The sequence below is a fragment of the Cariama cristata genome, unplaced genomic scaffold, assembly GCF_000690535.1.
Source record: "Cariama cristata isolate BGI_N322 unplaced genomic scaffold, ASM69053v1 scaffold37056, whole genome shotgun sequence".
In the NCBI taxonomy this organism is placed as follows: domain Eukaryota; kingdom Metazoa; phylum Chordata; class Aves; order Cariamiformes; family Cariamidae; genus Cariama; species Cariama cristata.
In genome coordinates, this window is record NW_009621111.1 from 61,246 (window position 1) to 77,650 (window position 16,405).

General features: G+C 43.3%; 1 protein-coding gene across 1 annotated transcript in view; it reads left to right on the top strand.

Annotated features, from left to right (window-relative positions):
* The window catches only part of LOC104162985 (transcriptional enhancer factor TEF-1-like), a gene marked incomplete at both ends in the record, with an annotated part of 28,804 nt that extends 14,154 nt beyond the window's left edge, over nt 1-14,650 (top strand). Inside the window, 3 exon segments of the mRNA XM_009701839.1 lie at nt 1-29; nt 2,056-2,180; nt 14,477-14,650. The exon segment at nt 1-29 is cut by the window's left edge and continues 29 nt beyond it. Of these exon segments, the coding sequence (XP_009700141.1) occupies nt 1-29; nt 2,056-2,180; nt 14,477-14,650 (328 nt within the window).
* Between the last annotated feature and the right edge of the window lie 1,755 nt (nt 14,651-16,405).

A 16,405-nucleotide genomic window follows, 5' to 3' on the forward strand; every position in this document is an offset into this window, starting at 1 on the left:
ACAGCCATCAGTCACAGCTCCCATTTCAGGTAATTCTTCCGTTTATACTCTCCTTTAAAAAGACTTGAATTGTATACTGAATTTGATGTATTCATTCCTGAGGTGGACAGAGCCACCACTCCATATCTAACGTTCACTGTAGCCAAACCAAACACCAGTCCCAATGTCCTAATACCTGATTATATCTGAGGGAAAATCATTGGGTTTGGGGTGTTTTGGGTTTTTTCTTTTTTTTTTTTTTTTACATTTTAGGTAGGAAGCACTAATACATATGCAGGGAGTTGTGATGTGTGATCTCCAGCAGCATTCCATATTGTAGGAAAATGTCTTGTAAAAAACGAGCGATAGGATGCATGTTTCTTTGTTAATAGCTAAATCTGACTTCCATCTGTAACAAGAATAAGCCTTAATTTATTTTAAACTGAAGCTAAAAACTCTTCCAAAACCTTGTGTGTTTAGACTTAAGTATAAAACAACTCTGTGTATCTGGTTGTTGATAACTCTTCCACCTCCTGAAGGTCCTGCTCTGCCTGGTACCACTTTGATAAGTACCTAATGTTTACTCTGACTTCCATTGCACAGATTGATCAAGCCCTTCCCATTGCTACTTCCCTACTCCTTTTCCCAAGTTCGTTTCATGGCTAATTTCAGGAAAGATCATTATTTGTTTGTGTCTATTTCTTTGCGATAATTAATTTTACATCTCCCTTGCCAAATGACACCATGCTTCTGACTCTGTTTGAACTGCAGTTTTCTGACTCTTACCCTTTTTTTATTATTTTCTAACTTGATGCTATTTAATGCTTAAAACTAAGGCTGTATTTCTGCATCTCTGATTATTTCCTTTTTCTTGATATTGCTAATTTGTTAGATTGTTTTCTAAGGCAGACATTTTGAATTGTTGTCTTTTATTCTCGAATGTTTTCTCTCCAAATAGTAGTATTAGTATTTCTAAATCAGTCAAAACTCATGCATGAGTTTTTGCTTCATTAGAATTCCTGTTTATGTCTAACCAGTCACATTTGTAATTCCCTATTTCATGTAAGCCTCACACCTTCATTGCCTAAATTTGAGGGTTGGAGCCAAGTACCACACTCCCATTATGGGATATGGACACATGCTACCTGTGACCTTTGCCTGGTTCTCAACCAAGTTCAGGATTATTTTTGTTTTCTAACTTTTGGTGCCTCTCCTCGGCCTTCCTTGTGCCTGCATCTCTCCCAAGATCATTTTTGCCTTCAAGCCACTGCCTTTCCCTTCCTCATTTACTATTTTGTTTCCTTCTCATCTAATTTTCCATGATGAGGAGCAAGAGATAGCATTTATTCCTTCTCTTGTGGTGAATTAGAGATGGTGGTTAACATCCCTTCTCTCTCTAGATCATGTTATTCCCTCTTTATTATCAATTTAAAACCTTATTTTTTCTTTTTGGGGTATGACTGAGCTCTCTACAGTAATTATTTATTATTATCTGTAATATAATGCTGCCTAAAAGCTCCAAAAGAAGTCAAAGACCCAATGTGCAAATACATAGTAAGAGACAGTCCCTGCCTTGGAAACTTGCACTCTAAATAGGAGAGAGGAATTGAAAGTGGCAGAAGAAATAGGCAAAAAGAGAGGTGATTTACTTGTAACGTGTGGTACATTAGGAGCCAGAAATGGAGGCCAGTTCTCTTGACTCCCAAGGCGGAAATATCTCCTGTGAGTCTTACTGCCAGTTTCCGAGGAAGGGTCAGCTCTAAGTCTACATGAAGTCTCTATAAATCTCTATAATCTAGTATATAGTTTAAACAAAAATTCTACAGTGAGTTACAGTCCCAAGGAAACAAATAAGTAGATCTTTTATTTGCACCATTATTAGCTTGCTGGGTTGGGATCTCTTTTTCTACATATTGCTCTGTGTTTTTTCAATTGTAACTCATTCTGAATTCATCATTTGCTAAAATTAATGTAAACATCCAAAGGCTACGTGCATAATTCCCAATTATATTTAATTCAGAAAATATGAACTGAGGAATTGTTAACCTCTTCATGAAAATGGTTCCTTTATTTTAGGATTTGAGCCTACGTCAGCTCCAGCTCCTTCAGTCCCTGCATGGCAGGGCCGATCAATTGGTACGACCAAGCTCAGGCTGGTGGAGTTTTCAGCTTTCCTTGAACAGCAGAGAGATCCCGAATCAGTAAGTGTTGCCCTCGTGTCTGCTAATCTTCAGCTTTTCTTCGTTGCTCCCCACCCTCTGAGGATGCTTTCCAGGGTTAAGCTTCATGGAAATCACCTGGAGTTTCTGCAATCACTATTACTCAGGGTAATATTCCTTTCACTGTAGTACTGTATTTTCCTTTCTTGCCCTCTTTTTCCCCATTTGCACAAGTGAGAGGCCTCTCATGAAAGCAGGTGTGGTTCACTATGGTACCTGTCTCACTGTTGACCTAGTTTAGCAGTTTTATCAAATTGCATCGTGTTTTTGGCAATAATTCAATACTTAAACTTCAAGTTGAACCCCAATCTGTTTCCTAACAGAAACAAAATTAAAGACTTGCATAGAAACTATGCATATTATCTTCAACATTTGGGATAGCCTCCAAGTATCAGGATTATCCCTTTTGATTCCAACCTCCCAAGCATGTACCATTTAACTTTATTACTTCTTTTTTTTTTCACCTATGTAAATGTGCAGTCATTCAGTCTTCCTTGATCTTTAATTGTGTCTTAGGGTCCAATCCAAGGTTTGGATTTTTTTTTTTTAAGGAAGTTTTTGGTTTTGTTTGTATTTTTAGTCTGCATACTGTAGCTGCAAGGGTAGTTTATGAAGTTGTCTGTAATGTTTTGTTTACTCCGGAAAGCCTTGAATCTTGATATTAATCATCATATATTTACCAAGAACATTTCTTAGTAGCATAGCACTGTTTCTACTGCATCACAAATAAATCAAAAGAGCTTCTTTCGGCTCAAACCTGAAAATTGTTTCTGAGATAATTTCTGAAAAGCAAATACTGTCATGATGGGTGATATAGTCCATTCTTGGGCCATTCTTGTTCAGATTCCTGGTAAAATGCAGTAGCTTGAAACAGAGGGAAGCTATCACTAGCTCTTTATAATTCAGCACTGGAAACCATAGCATTTATGGGCTCTGGCCAGGCGTGTTATCCAGGGAGTGTTTACCCTGCATAATGGAGATTGGAGATATAGCCCAGAAACCTTACAACAGAGGAATGCTCCTGGTGGAGAAACATCCCAATGAAAATATACCATATCTCAGCAATTCATATACTAGATATGCAGCAGTGTGTTGGTTTGCCAAATGTCACGTTTTGCCAGGTTGAATTAACTCTGAGGGAGGAAATGTTTGGCGACAGGTACAGTTACCTCAGCACTTACCTGACTGTTAGATATACTGCAAGCTTTCCCTGGAAAATCCCTCTGCCTTTCCGTGGCCCTGATTCCCATGTTCTCCCAGAAATCCTGGCTCTGGTGGGCTAAAGCTTCATCTTGGTGTCCTCCAGACTGGATTACCTTCTCCGTTCCTAACCCTGAGTTCATCCAGACGGTGGTTTGTATTTCCGATGCAGAAACACAACATCCAGGTTTTCTCACCAGGCAGCCTTATCGATATGCAGCTTTTGGAGTCCTTGGCTCACTGACCCCCTGTAATGTGTCCTGCTGATTTATGGGCTCTGCCATATCCAGATAGCTGCACACCAGGATGCTATGTGTGTGCCTTGGGGTTATCGGGAAAACAGGATGTGGCCATGTAACGCTCAGCATTACTGTGCTGTATGTGAATGAAATGGCGACATTTCAGTGTATTTTGATTTACTGTTTTGCTAGTATACCACCTAATTATCCTTTTTCCATAGGTTTTAATAATGCAAAACTATTTGCAAAACCCATGGGCTTATATGGTGTATCTGCGTGGCTTTGTGTAAAAGAGAGTGAATGAGAGTTCAGCAGCTAAGTAACTTTTATGTCTTTCCATCTAAGAAAGACCTCCCTCAAACCAAGTATGCTCTTAACAGATTACATGTGGTTGCCCATCACACCACTGGTGTCTGTGACAGGAAACCAGCTGAGTGATGCGGGTATATTTGCAACATGACTGACAGACTGAAAATGAGAAGATGCTGCTTTGGCAGAGGAGGGAGCTGCGGGTCCTGCTCTGCCATGGTGGCACAGCTCAGAGCCAGTTGTGCTTGTGCATAGTGTGTGGGCCAGCAGCTTGGGGACATGTTGGGGCTCTCATTTTTCAGCCAGGTGCAGGCTCTGGGGAATGCAACACATCCACTTGCATTGCAGAGAAAGAGTGGAAGCCTGAATAGAAGCATGGTTACCCAGGATGGCCTCATAAATACTGTAAAGCCTTTTTTGGAGTAAACTAATATTATTTGGAATTTCTGAGGGTGCACCGAGGCCCACCAAAGCTTGTCGCAGCTTGTGAGCATACTGCTGAGAAACTCACCTTTTAAATGCAGAGCATTTATGCAAGAGGTTTACTAGAGAAGCAAGAGCATCAAACTACCCAGACCTGTTTTTAAAAAACCAGTTACTTGTGTGCTGAAACATTGTAAAAATGAGACACGAAGAAAAGTCAATTCTCAGTCATGCATTAATCCCAATTTAGATCATTCTTTACACCCACGCTGCAAGCGCAGTGGGGTAGCACTGTGCGAGAGCTGCGTAGGGACAGCCTGGACCAGCTGGGCAGGCACCGCGGGGAGCTGAGGGATGAGCCCCCATGCACAGTGTGTCACCACCACTGCCCAGGAAGGCGGAGTCAGGAGAAGGGGAAGCGTTGTTTAGATCAAATTAAGTAAATTTGATTATTTGGATCTTAAGGGCATAGGGAAAAAAAACCAAACCCAGGGCAGTGTGACCAGTTCCTGGGGCAAAAGCAGAAGGACATTTGCTGGAGAGGCACTGGTGCACGCCTGTCTGCAGGGACAGCTCTGAGGGGCCCTGGCTCCTGCCAGCCTTCCCTGTCTCCAATGCACAGAATTCCCAGCAAGCACCAAAAGTCCTCCTTGGAGGTGAGAGCCAACCCCCAGCCTCATTTACTGCTGTTGAGGAAAATGTGAATTCTGCCTGTGGTATTGTACAGCTTTCTTTGTGTTGGTGCGGCATTTTATTGCAGATATGGTTTGTGCGATGTAGAAAGGATGGGGTTTTATTATTTTGGAAATAACAAAATCGGCAAGCCAGGCAAGATGTGTTTTGCACAATGTGCATATGAAGTTGTGTAGGCATGTGATGTGGTTGCAGCATCTCCCACATGCCTTTGTGCTGACCTCAGAAACTAATATATGTATATGCTGCTATGTGAGAGCCATGTAAGAGTTCTCGTATATCTTCTGAAAAAAGATAGTTATATGTTCATTATGCTTCTGACTTTTTACAGAAAATGACACAAAGTATTATCTTTATCAAATGTGTTTCTAACATTTTATTAAAAAATCCCTCACCTTTCCTCCCTCTCTCCGCCAACCCCAAACCAGGCCAGAAAGTCTCATAGTAGTGGGGACAAATAGACTAATTCCACCTTGAGATGTAACCTGGAAGTTTATTGAAAAAGGATTATTTGGTGTGGCACCTGGGGCCAGGACTCGATGATCCTGGGAGGCCCCTTGCAGTCTATATTCCTGTACAGCAATTAGAAATTTAAGTCTGTCTGCCCATGGTCACTCCCAGCAGCTTCTGTGGGGCTGTGCATGGGCACAAAGGCCCACCAACAGGGAATTCATTGTAGGAGTGGGGCCTTAAACATTTCTGGGGTTCTTCCAATGGCAATTGGTGTTTAAAAGTACAAAAGCCCCTCAATGTCAAGCAGTTATGTTAATTTAGAGTGGGCATTCTGGTGGGTCAGAAATGTGCTCTGTAGAGTCCTGTCAGTTGTGGAGGGCTGTTGACTTTTTTCCCTTGCCTAGCCACAAAATTGTTCCATTTACAAAAGAAAAAAATTATAGAAAAGAAACAATAAGCAGTGTTCACTGTAACTGCATGGCAAAAGATAGTCTGGGAGACATAAGATGGCATAGTTGCAAAATCTTGGAATACTGACTGCAGTTAAGGTTGGGTAGAATTACTCCTTCTTTTACAAGAAAATCAATTCCATTTACAAATGTCAAGCTGTATTTTCCTTTTGTGGCATTTTGTGCTCAAGTACAATTCCTAAATGGTGCATAGAAGCTGCCCTTGTAGGTTCAAGTACCAGCATTTTAGTTACCTTTAATTACCGCCTACCCTATATAACTATATTCTCAACAGATCAACAAGTTTATGTACCCATCTGTTGCTTTCAAGACAGGTTTTCCTTAATGGGGGCTTTCCATTTTTACTGTACTGGTTCTGTGAAAGTTCAGGACAAATGCTTAAACCAAGTAATCCCATGTTCCCTAACAAATATAAACAAATATGCAAGCAGATTAGAATGGATCTACGCAATTGACTTACACAACTAGCTGTAAAATTCAAAGACTGTAACACTGAAATGATAATTATTACTATTATTTTATTATATATATATATTAAAGCTTGCTTTCCAATCAGGAAAAGAACCCTGACACCACTCAACAGAAAAAGCCCTTTCTTCTCTTCCTCTTTGAGGTTTCTCACTCTTACTGTCACAAGTCATTTCGACTGCAAGCACTTCAGTCAGCTTTACATCTAAAATATCTATATAGGGCTATAAAGAACATGGCTGATAGGCATTTTCAGTATTAATCCACCTGTTCAAACTGTCAGATTGTGTTAGGTCCAAATTTGAAAACGTATTTTAAAAAGTGGTAAAGAAATAAAATATTCTTTATGTTTTAATTCAGGTTTTATTGTTGTTGTAAAAGGGCTTTGTGAGCCCAGGGAGAATTGTGCCTGAGAACCCGAGAGTGAAAGCAATTGCTCAAGGGCCATAAAAACAGCCTGCCATCATTAGCCAAATGCAGTAAAATTCACCAAAGTTAATCAAACCACCTAAGTGATGAAAAATAAATGAGATCTTTTCAAAAGAAACCCTCCATCTTTGAACAATATCCATTGTTACAAGCATTGTTTATCGTTTCATGTCCCCTGTAAACAGTATAAAAAGCAGTTCAACATTTCAGTTGTAAGGAAGTCCTTGGTTTAGCATCTTTGTGATGTGAAAGGATGAAGAAGCAAACCCACATTAGGATGACTGTCTTGGGAGTGGCAGACTCAGGAGTTGAGGTCATTTTAATCTGAAATCAGACAAAGTTTAACTAAATGAGAGGGTCATTTATTTTGCAGTGCTGGAGAGCTACGTGTTGACCTTGGGAAGCAAATGTCATACTCTGTAAAATGTTCATATTCAGGTGTCTGTAGTTAGAAGTGCCAAGAAACCACTTTAAGGGGGTCCAGTGCTGACACAGGCTCCAACCTTGAAACCACGGCGTCACAGCAGACCTCCTGGCTGGCATTGTTCCTGGAGGACCCCACGGGGACGTGGCAGGAGGCCTGGACTAGCTCCCCCAGCCCAGTTGTAGGGTCAGGACATGGGCTCTTCAAGGGAGGGTCCTGGGGTGAAAACACGTTGAAGTGGGTAGAGGGACTGAGCGCAATTTGCCCCTCGAAGTTGGACCCCGTGAAACGCTGAGGATGGGTGGAAAGGCTGCTGGGACCTTACTGTGCTCTGCTGCTGCCTTCGTGCACGCTCTCTCCCTTTTCTCAAAACCCACCACTGCTGCTGGAAATTTCCCAGCAAAATTAAAAGTGCTGGTTTTGCACAACCGAGAGGAGCGCCGGCAGCGCTGGTAGCTCCCTCTGCGGGGCCCTGCACCCCCAGCCCGGTCTGTGTCCCAGCCTGCACTCCCACAAAGCCCGGGTGCTGGAAAGGGCCAGGGAAGGGGTAGCTGCTGAGGGTACACAGGGCACTGGGTCTGACCAGGGAAATATGAAATCAGGGAGGAGGGATGGAGCGAGTGAGTGAGGTTGTGGGGTTAGCTGGAGCAGAGACTGGGCACACAGCTCCTGCAATGAGCCCAGGAGAGCCATGAAATCAGTGGGGTCATCATGATGGGGGGACCCTCACCTCCTACAGCCTTGCACAGCGCTGTGCTGTTCCTGCAGGGAGGAGGAGTGGGGAGATGCATGGGTTAGGCTGGCATTGGCAGTGCCATGGGCTATGGCTGTGCATCTCCTTAGCACTGCCTGCCCTGCCTGTGTGCTTAACCGCAAGCATCCACGCTCACGCTGACCTCAGGGGCTTTGCATCTGGCTGTGCCTCTGCCCTGCATCTTCCTATCTTGTTCCATTGCAGCTTCCCCCACCCCTATAACCACCCCAAAATTGCGTAGCTGGGCTGCAAATTCAAGCTCTCAGAAGTTGGGAAATATCCTTGTGCGTCTGCTCTACAATGCAGCAGTTAATTACATGCTTACGTGTTTATTTGTTCCTGCTTCATTCAGTGTAGATGTAGATGGCCCTTCTTTGATAAGCAACTATTCAGTAGTTTGTCTTCTGCTGTTGTTGAAATGCATGGCCCTGTGCCCTGCTCGCTGTGCACTGTCTAACCTCTCCTCCAAACAGAATTAATAATTCCCCCCATTTGCATTTCACAGACATATTAGTGCAGTCATTTTTTAGATGAAGGAGCATTATTACTCACATTTGACAAACCAAGAAGTTCAGGTGCAAAAGAATGAATGGGCAACTGATTTTGAGGGCCCCTTTGATTTGTCATGAGCCTGATTTTGCAGAATACTTAGTGTTATTGAGAGCTTCCTATATTCAGGCATAATTTTCCCATCTGAGCACTCAGCACTTCTGGAATTGGGACAGCAGAGTCTCAAATCAGACAGACCAGAACTGAAGGATGCATCTTCACTGTTCCAGGAAAGCTGATGAAAATGTGTTAGCCACCCTGCCCAACCAGCAAGTCCTAGTTTCACACTCGGATTCCTGTGGCAGTAGCTGGGAAGTGCTGGGCAACATCAATGTGTCAGGGCTGGGAACTGCCCTTGCTCATCACCTACTTCCCTGTTTCTGCAACCGTAAAGTAACCAAACATCTCCTTTTACTTCACATTCCTGATTCAGTCCCTGAGCAGATCCAGGCAGGAGTCTGAATAGATGGAGGTCCTTGAAAGACTAGGTTGACCATGCAGTTGTACCATAGCGTACAAGCACAGAAAGTTCAAATAACATTTCACGTGAAAGTGTTAAAAACCTTAATAACAGGAGTTGGTACAGACTCCAGTTATAGCACTAAAATGTTATAAATGTAACTCCCAATCTGCTTCAGTGGAGGACAAGAGCAACAGGAATGAAATATTCAGTTACTAGTGTTTTGGTAGAAATGAGAAAAATTGTTGGCAGACCAAGTGATTTTCTTACATCATCAGGAAATTAAAGAGTGTCAGATTTACAAGATAGTGAGACAGCAGAGCTGAGGCTGGGTAGGGTACAGGTTAGAGCTGCACGCAGACTGCCAATACACTAGTGATTGTTTTTCAATCAGTCCACCCCACCTGGCTCCTTTTTCCTCCAAAAGTACAGTCGCTGCACAGACAGTGGTACATTTTTAAAAGATGGGTTGGACCAGTCTGTGGAGGTAGAGAGGGAATCACTGCAGTGCCAGGCATTTGAGCAGTGCTGTTTTCTCTCATTTCAGCAAATGTTCAGGCTGTCCCACCTGCCTTCTACACATCTTTCCCTCTGAGCTGCAGAGATAGTCCTTGTGACAGAATACATTTGGTCCAAAGAGAGGTGAGAGGCTGTCCCTCTGTGTCAGGGAGAGAGAAGACCTGCAGCAGTCTTTTTAATGTACTTCTTTGGGTGGTAGAGTTTCTTTGGGCACACAAGACTATGATCCATTCAAGTTGCCAACCTCTCCTCATGGTATTTTCTCATAAGGGTTTGTTGCTACAAGTAATGATATAGACAGCCTCACCTTTGTGGTTTTTATGCTTGAAATATGCAGGAACCTACAGACCTCGTGGAGCAGCCCAGCTAGCAAGGTGCTGTTATTAGACCGTGCAGAGCAGACAAGGTAGCGGGTTGCTGCCACCTCCCTGTCCTGCTCGACTGTCCCATGGGTGTGCGAGGTCTAGCTTGCTGTCCTGCTGCAGGGCCAGGGGTGTTTGCAGAGGAGCCTACACTGTCTGCACTGCTGCGGGGATGACTCCCAGGCACGTGAGTGTGATTCGGGGGGGGGGGGGCTAAATCAAAGCTGTGCCCTGGGTGCAGCGGGAGGGAGCAGCACCCTTGCAGTCAGGGTGCTGTGCCCATGAGCAAGGTCATCCCCACAGAAGGAGCTGCTGAGGGCCCTCTCTCGGTCCCTCTCTCGGGCCACTTGCCTTCCATCTTGCTTCACATCCACATCATCCAGCCTCGGCAGGGCCCAGGGGGCCACTTGCCCCCTGTGTGCTGCTCAGTAAGGTTACGTAGGACCATGCAGCCCGAGTGGACAGGAGCAGTGACAGAGCGGGTACCCCAGCAACTTAGCATGCCCAGCTCACCTGCACTGGCAGCGTGAGAGGGTTGGCTTCACTGCCATCTGCATCTCGGCCACCACTGTTTAATAAAAAACTTGATCCTATACAGACTTGTCAAGGCTTGGTGTTAGCTCCACAGGTGTGGGGAAGCACAGGGATGTGGCAGAGAGCACTGTAGCAATTTGCAAACCTGCGTTTCATGAACTGGAAAGGCTGCTGTCTTAGAATATAAGTGCAAAATTGGTGAGGAGCTCTTACAAATATATATGCTGGCTGATAAAACAAATGTAGGTGGTTTGTCTTTGTTCTGCACGAGCTTAAATGCTTGCATCCCCTGCCATTGGCAATTTGTCTTGGTTCTTTTAAATTCCAAAGTGGATTATGATTTTTCTCGTGGTATTATTTGACAACAGTCATATTTCATGGCTTTACTGCATTCTTTGGATAGTTAGAATTTTTTTAAGGAAAGGAGCTCAGTAAGAGGCGGCCATCTCCAGGGCATGTTGTGTAATGCAAACGCTGAAGATGTAGCTTAAAATGTTCTTTGTATTTTTATGTAGTTTTTATCCTCAGAAGATATAGGACTTGACATATGATGGTTCACAGCATCTAAAGCACGTTATTACCTCAATGCTGGATGCAAATCCTTTAAATGCTGTAGCATGAGTAAATTCCTCAGCATCTGATGTACTTCAATGACTCTGGGATACTCACTCTAAAATAACAGTGAATTCTCAATATAATGAGGATGATTTTAAGCTTTTCAGACACTAGCAGGCTCAAAAATATAGACATCAACCTTAACTTCATTGCTTTTATCTATGCATAAATTCCTGTCGTGGAATATGTTTGTATAAAAACAATAGGGATCATTTCAGTATCCATTTACCCTGCTCTAAATATTATATTATCATTTGTTAGTTCGTAGAAATATGCTATATCTAATTGGGTTAGTAATGATTGTACTTAGCATAGGAATTGCAGCAACATAAGGAGAAAATAATCACACATTGCAATATCAAAATAAACATTTCTGTCCTAAGAATGTTGTCAGGTGATGTCATACCATCTGTCCTACTGTACCCGCTCGGAAATTTAGCTGCAGCAGCATCTGGTACTTTGGCGAGCTCCACAGACAACTGTGGTTGCTTTACAGCTGCCTTTAACTTTGCTTTTATATTTAAACAGTATTAAGACTTCATGCTCCACGTTCCTATAAATCTGTTTGCTTTTACTAAAATTTGGATATTGAGAAATTTGTGTATTTTCCTGGTTTGCAGAATAAGGTACAGTGTGTGAATTGTCTTGGGAATTTGCAGTTGCCAAACTGTAAAGAACAGCTCTTCCTTCCTCCTTCACTCCGCAGCCACCTTTGGGCCTGGGAGAGAGACACACTTTTGGGGAGGACACTTTCCTGGGCACAGGAGAAACTGAGCCCTCTGTTCTGTTCCTATAAAAATGTGGTTATTTGTACAACCTGGAACAACTCCAGCAGAGAAGACGGAGAAGAAACAATCCCAAAATAGATAATAACCTGGTCGCTGATGGTGGGGATGGTTTTTCAAGGCCTTACTCAGAACGAGGGAGAGCAGAGAGATGCTTTGGGGCATCTCACATCCCCAGGGAGAGCACAACTGCTGGGCGCTCCTAGGCAGGCTACGGTGGTGCTGGGGGAAGGGAAAAGTTTTGGTTTAATTTTTCAGAGAAGGCTAACATGCTTACCTCTCCTGGGGAATTCTCATCATTCTCCTTGAAAAGTTGAGATGTTTGCCTGATTGGCTATCAACGGAAGCCTCGATCGGTGACCCAGCCCATGCCCTGTCCTCCTGCACTTCACCCCTGGTAGCTTAGGAACACAAGAGCAGGTTTCTGGACTCCCAGGTATTTGGGGCACTGATATATTCTACTGAGATCTAAGTTTTTCAGTGGGCGGCAAGATACATAAGAGATGTTCAGCATGACTTTTAGTTATTTACTCACAGTTCTGCAAGCTAAATATGTGACAACAGTGTCAAAAACCCAAAAGCTGGAGCCATGATGCTTGCTCATATTACTTTGCTTTTTTTTTTTTTTTTTTTTTTCGTTTTGTCATTGTAAAATGTCTCCTTGGTCCACTTTTGCCACTACTGGGTAAAGTAACGTGCTAAATCTGACCGCGGACACTGTTATGCTAGGCACTCATAGTTGCCGACCAGTACAATGATTTCCTGTATCCTGTGTAAATTATCAGCGTGCAAGCTCAGCCAGTGCTGGATGAGGGCTAGCTGGCACACATTCATGGGCACGCTCGCTCCTGCACGCCTGCATTCAGCTCCCCACTGCCTGTTTATTTCTCTGCCATGCCTGTTTTCCTCTTCAAGGTAGAAACAGCTTCTTTGGATCAGCTCTGCCCCTTTTGGGCTCCACATGCACTAACTAAAGGCTGGGGAAGTTTTCCATCTGTGCACAGAAGAAACTGGGATGGCATTATTTTGAAAGAGGGCTGCAAGGAAAAAATCCATTGAACCAGTGCTCTCAGACTTGGACTTCCTTGTGCAAACACCTTAATAAAGTGTTACACTTTCCTTTTTCCTTCCACAAAATTAAAAAAGAAATACAACCGTGTAAAAAGCACGATTTTTGACCCTGTACACAGATGAGTTTTCTCTGATTCTAAATTCACATTTCACTGTGCTAGATGATTTTTAAATAGATTTCAATTTAATTTCCAAAGTGCAGAAATCTAGACAGTCCATTTCCTTTTCCCCAGAGTTTTGGACATCTGCTAGGGAAGACTCTGCTTATACCGAAGGAAGGCTTTGAGTGGACGTCCAATTAATTTAGATTCGTCATTTCAATTTGTTCATTCGGCAGGTATATTTTAAGCAAAATAGCTTAAATGAAGTCTGCTTTGGGGTTTTAAATATTTTATTTGCGCTTAGCTTTTGGGAATTGCCCCTCATATATACAGCATCTGTTCAATATGACAGGGTTTTCTAGTGTTCGTTGACTGCATATCAGCTTTCCTTTAATTGAGTTAGCAAAATGTTTTGTGATCTGCATGATTAAAACCCCCAATGTTTAATCCTGCCACTCTTGAGCTCCTTTACTTTGCTCGCATGACACCGTGAGCTGCTGATTGACTGGCGCAGGGTCTTCGGGGTTCATCCTTCCTCTTTCATTTCAGGTGCTGAAAGGTGCTCTCGCCTTGGAGAAATGGCAGCCCCTAAAAGACCCATGTTGGACTCAATAGGGGGCTGCTGTGGACTTCACGGGCCCAAGGATTTCCCCCAGGCAGGAAAGGGGTTGCTGAGGTGCGATGGGATGAAGTTAAGAAATAGGAAGTGGAAACTGAATGTGTTTTGGCAGAGATGGTCATCTATACAGCTAGCTCCCGAGGGAAGTGGTCAAAGTTTGGCTCTTTAATATTACATGGATCAAAATACGGGAGGACATACAATGAGGACCACTTCTATAGTAACAACGACACAGAGTAACTGGCCTCCTCATTATTGTCGTTCTGGAGTTAAAAGAAAATCCCTTCCATCTCTTAGTTAAGTGACATTAGCATATGCTACAGATAGAGGTTTGGGGTTTTTTAATAGACAAACAGAAGGTGTATATGTGTGGGCTCTGTGTCACTAGCAGAAATTCAGGCTCTGAGGACACGGGACATTAAAAGGCATGGTTTAAAGAGGCAGAAATAGGCTTTCCTCGTGAGCATATTCATCTTATTATGCTCTGTGAAGGGCTCTTTATCACAGTGCTGCCACTGGGTCTTTCAATGTAAATTACTCCCTTGAAGACGACCATGTTTTGTGGTTTGCAGTAGGGACACAGGTTTTTTGATGTTGACTTTTGTTCACAAGGGGCTATGACACAATCACTGAAGTCGTTCATGGAAATCATACTGCAGAAAATCATAGTCCCAAGAGTAATGTGCAAGTCATTTAATCCATTGAAGCGCGCTACCCTCCGCAGGAGCACACGCAGACCCGTACCATAATAAACCTCTGTTCTTTTTTTACAGCACTGATTTTCCTGTTTCTTTCTTGCAGTACAATAAACACCTCTTCGTACACATTGGACACGCTAACCATTCTTACAGTGACCCGTTGCTTGAATCGGTGGACATTCGTCAGATTTATGACAAGTTTCCTGAAAAGAAGGGCGGTCTAAAGGAACTGTTTGGGAAGGGGCCCCAAAATGCTTTCTTCCTCGTAAAATTCTGGGTGAGTAAGACATGGCATGGAGAACCTCTCTTGTCGATAGGGCCTGTGTTTAGTATTTAGCACCCTTCGGGGTGCTCATGGAAATTTCTTCTGTTGTCATTTAAAAGTGCAAAGCTGTATATCCTTCAGGTAGGACGCTGGCCCAGAGCCACTCTTGTTGACAGCTCCACAAGAAGTCTGTGTTGCAGACGACATGCAAAGGCAGATGCGTGCCTCAACTGTGCTTGACACAGCTGCTGGGCAGGAGCGAACAGGTAACGAGAGCCCTCGTTTGGAAATGGGGAACTGCCATCTAGTGGTCCAGGAAAAATCGGGGAAGCTGCAGAAATGGAGGATGCTTTTTAGTGTTTCAAATGTTGAACTCTTGCCAAATGCAAACAGTACAAGTATCAGCCCTGCAGTCAGTCCACACTTAAGCAGATAGGACCAAGTAGGATTTGAACCGAGTGTGCAGCAGGATGACTGTGAGCCTCGAGGGTTCCAGGGTTTTTCTTAAACATTTTTTGGTTGCTAGAGGACATCTGCTTTCCCCTTGCCTTTTTGTTAGTCAGCCATGGGACTCTGCTCCAAAAGTTATATCTGTTCATACAAGTTGTGAGCAAGAGTGAAAAAAGAATTTGAATGGAAGGCCGAGATGTTGCATATTGCTCTAGTTGTGGTAAATTTTATTGATTTGTCAGATTTTTCTTACGGTATTTACAAAATCTCATGTTAGCAATGCTAAAGGTTCATCCGAAAGGATCATCAAATCTCCAGGGTGGACCTTATGCTTACACTAAAGTTTTTTCTACTCATTCATTTGTTGGGGTATTTTTTGTGGTATGCTCCTTTTCATAGCAAGTTATCATCTAAACATTTCAAATTCATCTTTTAAAACCTAAGTGAAAGGGGCATATTCAGGGTTTAATTACAGAGTGGGCAGGTTGAGGCTGAAACCAGAAAAAGTTGATCTGGAATCACTGCTTATGATCAGATTTCCTGGTGTTTATTGCTTTCAGTTAAAGTTTATCTTTGTGACCTGAAATACTCTCCACCCTGTACATACCCCAGACTTCATATCTTGCCAAGACTCTGTGGCACCAGATTTGGAACTGGAAACTGGGAATGAAGGAGACTCTCTTTTCTCAAATCTGGGTGTAGAGGGGGTAAACCACTGAGCAGGAGCTGTGCTGGACTGCAGAAGAATTCCATTGAGAAATTCATGGGGCTTAAAACTGGACATGGGAACTGTAAACCAAGCATTTGAGGGCTGGCTGAGCAAAGTGGGCAGGAACAGGAGGCAGCAGAGAACTGGGAGTGGAAACACAGCAGGCACCTGGAAAAGGTAGGTGAGAGTGTAGGGTCAAAAAGAGGGAGGCAGTGGGAAGAGGGAGCATTTGGGATGAGGAGCCTTGGGGGAAACACAGGGATGGAGGCACGCAGCAGAAACAGGTCTGTGAGAGGTGGGAAGAGGACAAGCATAAGGGCAGAAGAAATCTGGCTGCAGAGAAATAGAACTTGGAGCTTAAGGGTCTCTGACCACTAAATACATTTCCTTGCAAAACTTGGGCTTGAACTGAGGACCATCATCTTACCAATTCACTTTGCATAATAAATACTTGTGAAACCTGCTGGCAAAAATGAATGTCACCTCACTTGCCTGTTCTCAGTTCCCACAGAGAATGACAAGCCTCAGACTTTATATTAGACATGGAAGCAGCGGAGATTTGGGGTATGGTCGTGGATGTATTTTATGTTCTGCATTTTCTCGATGTG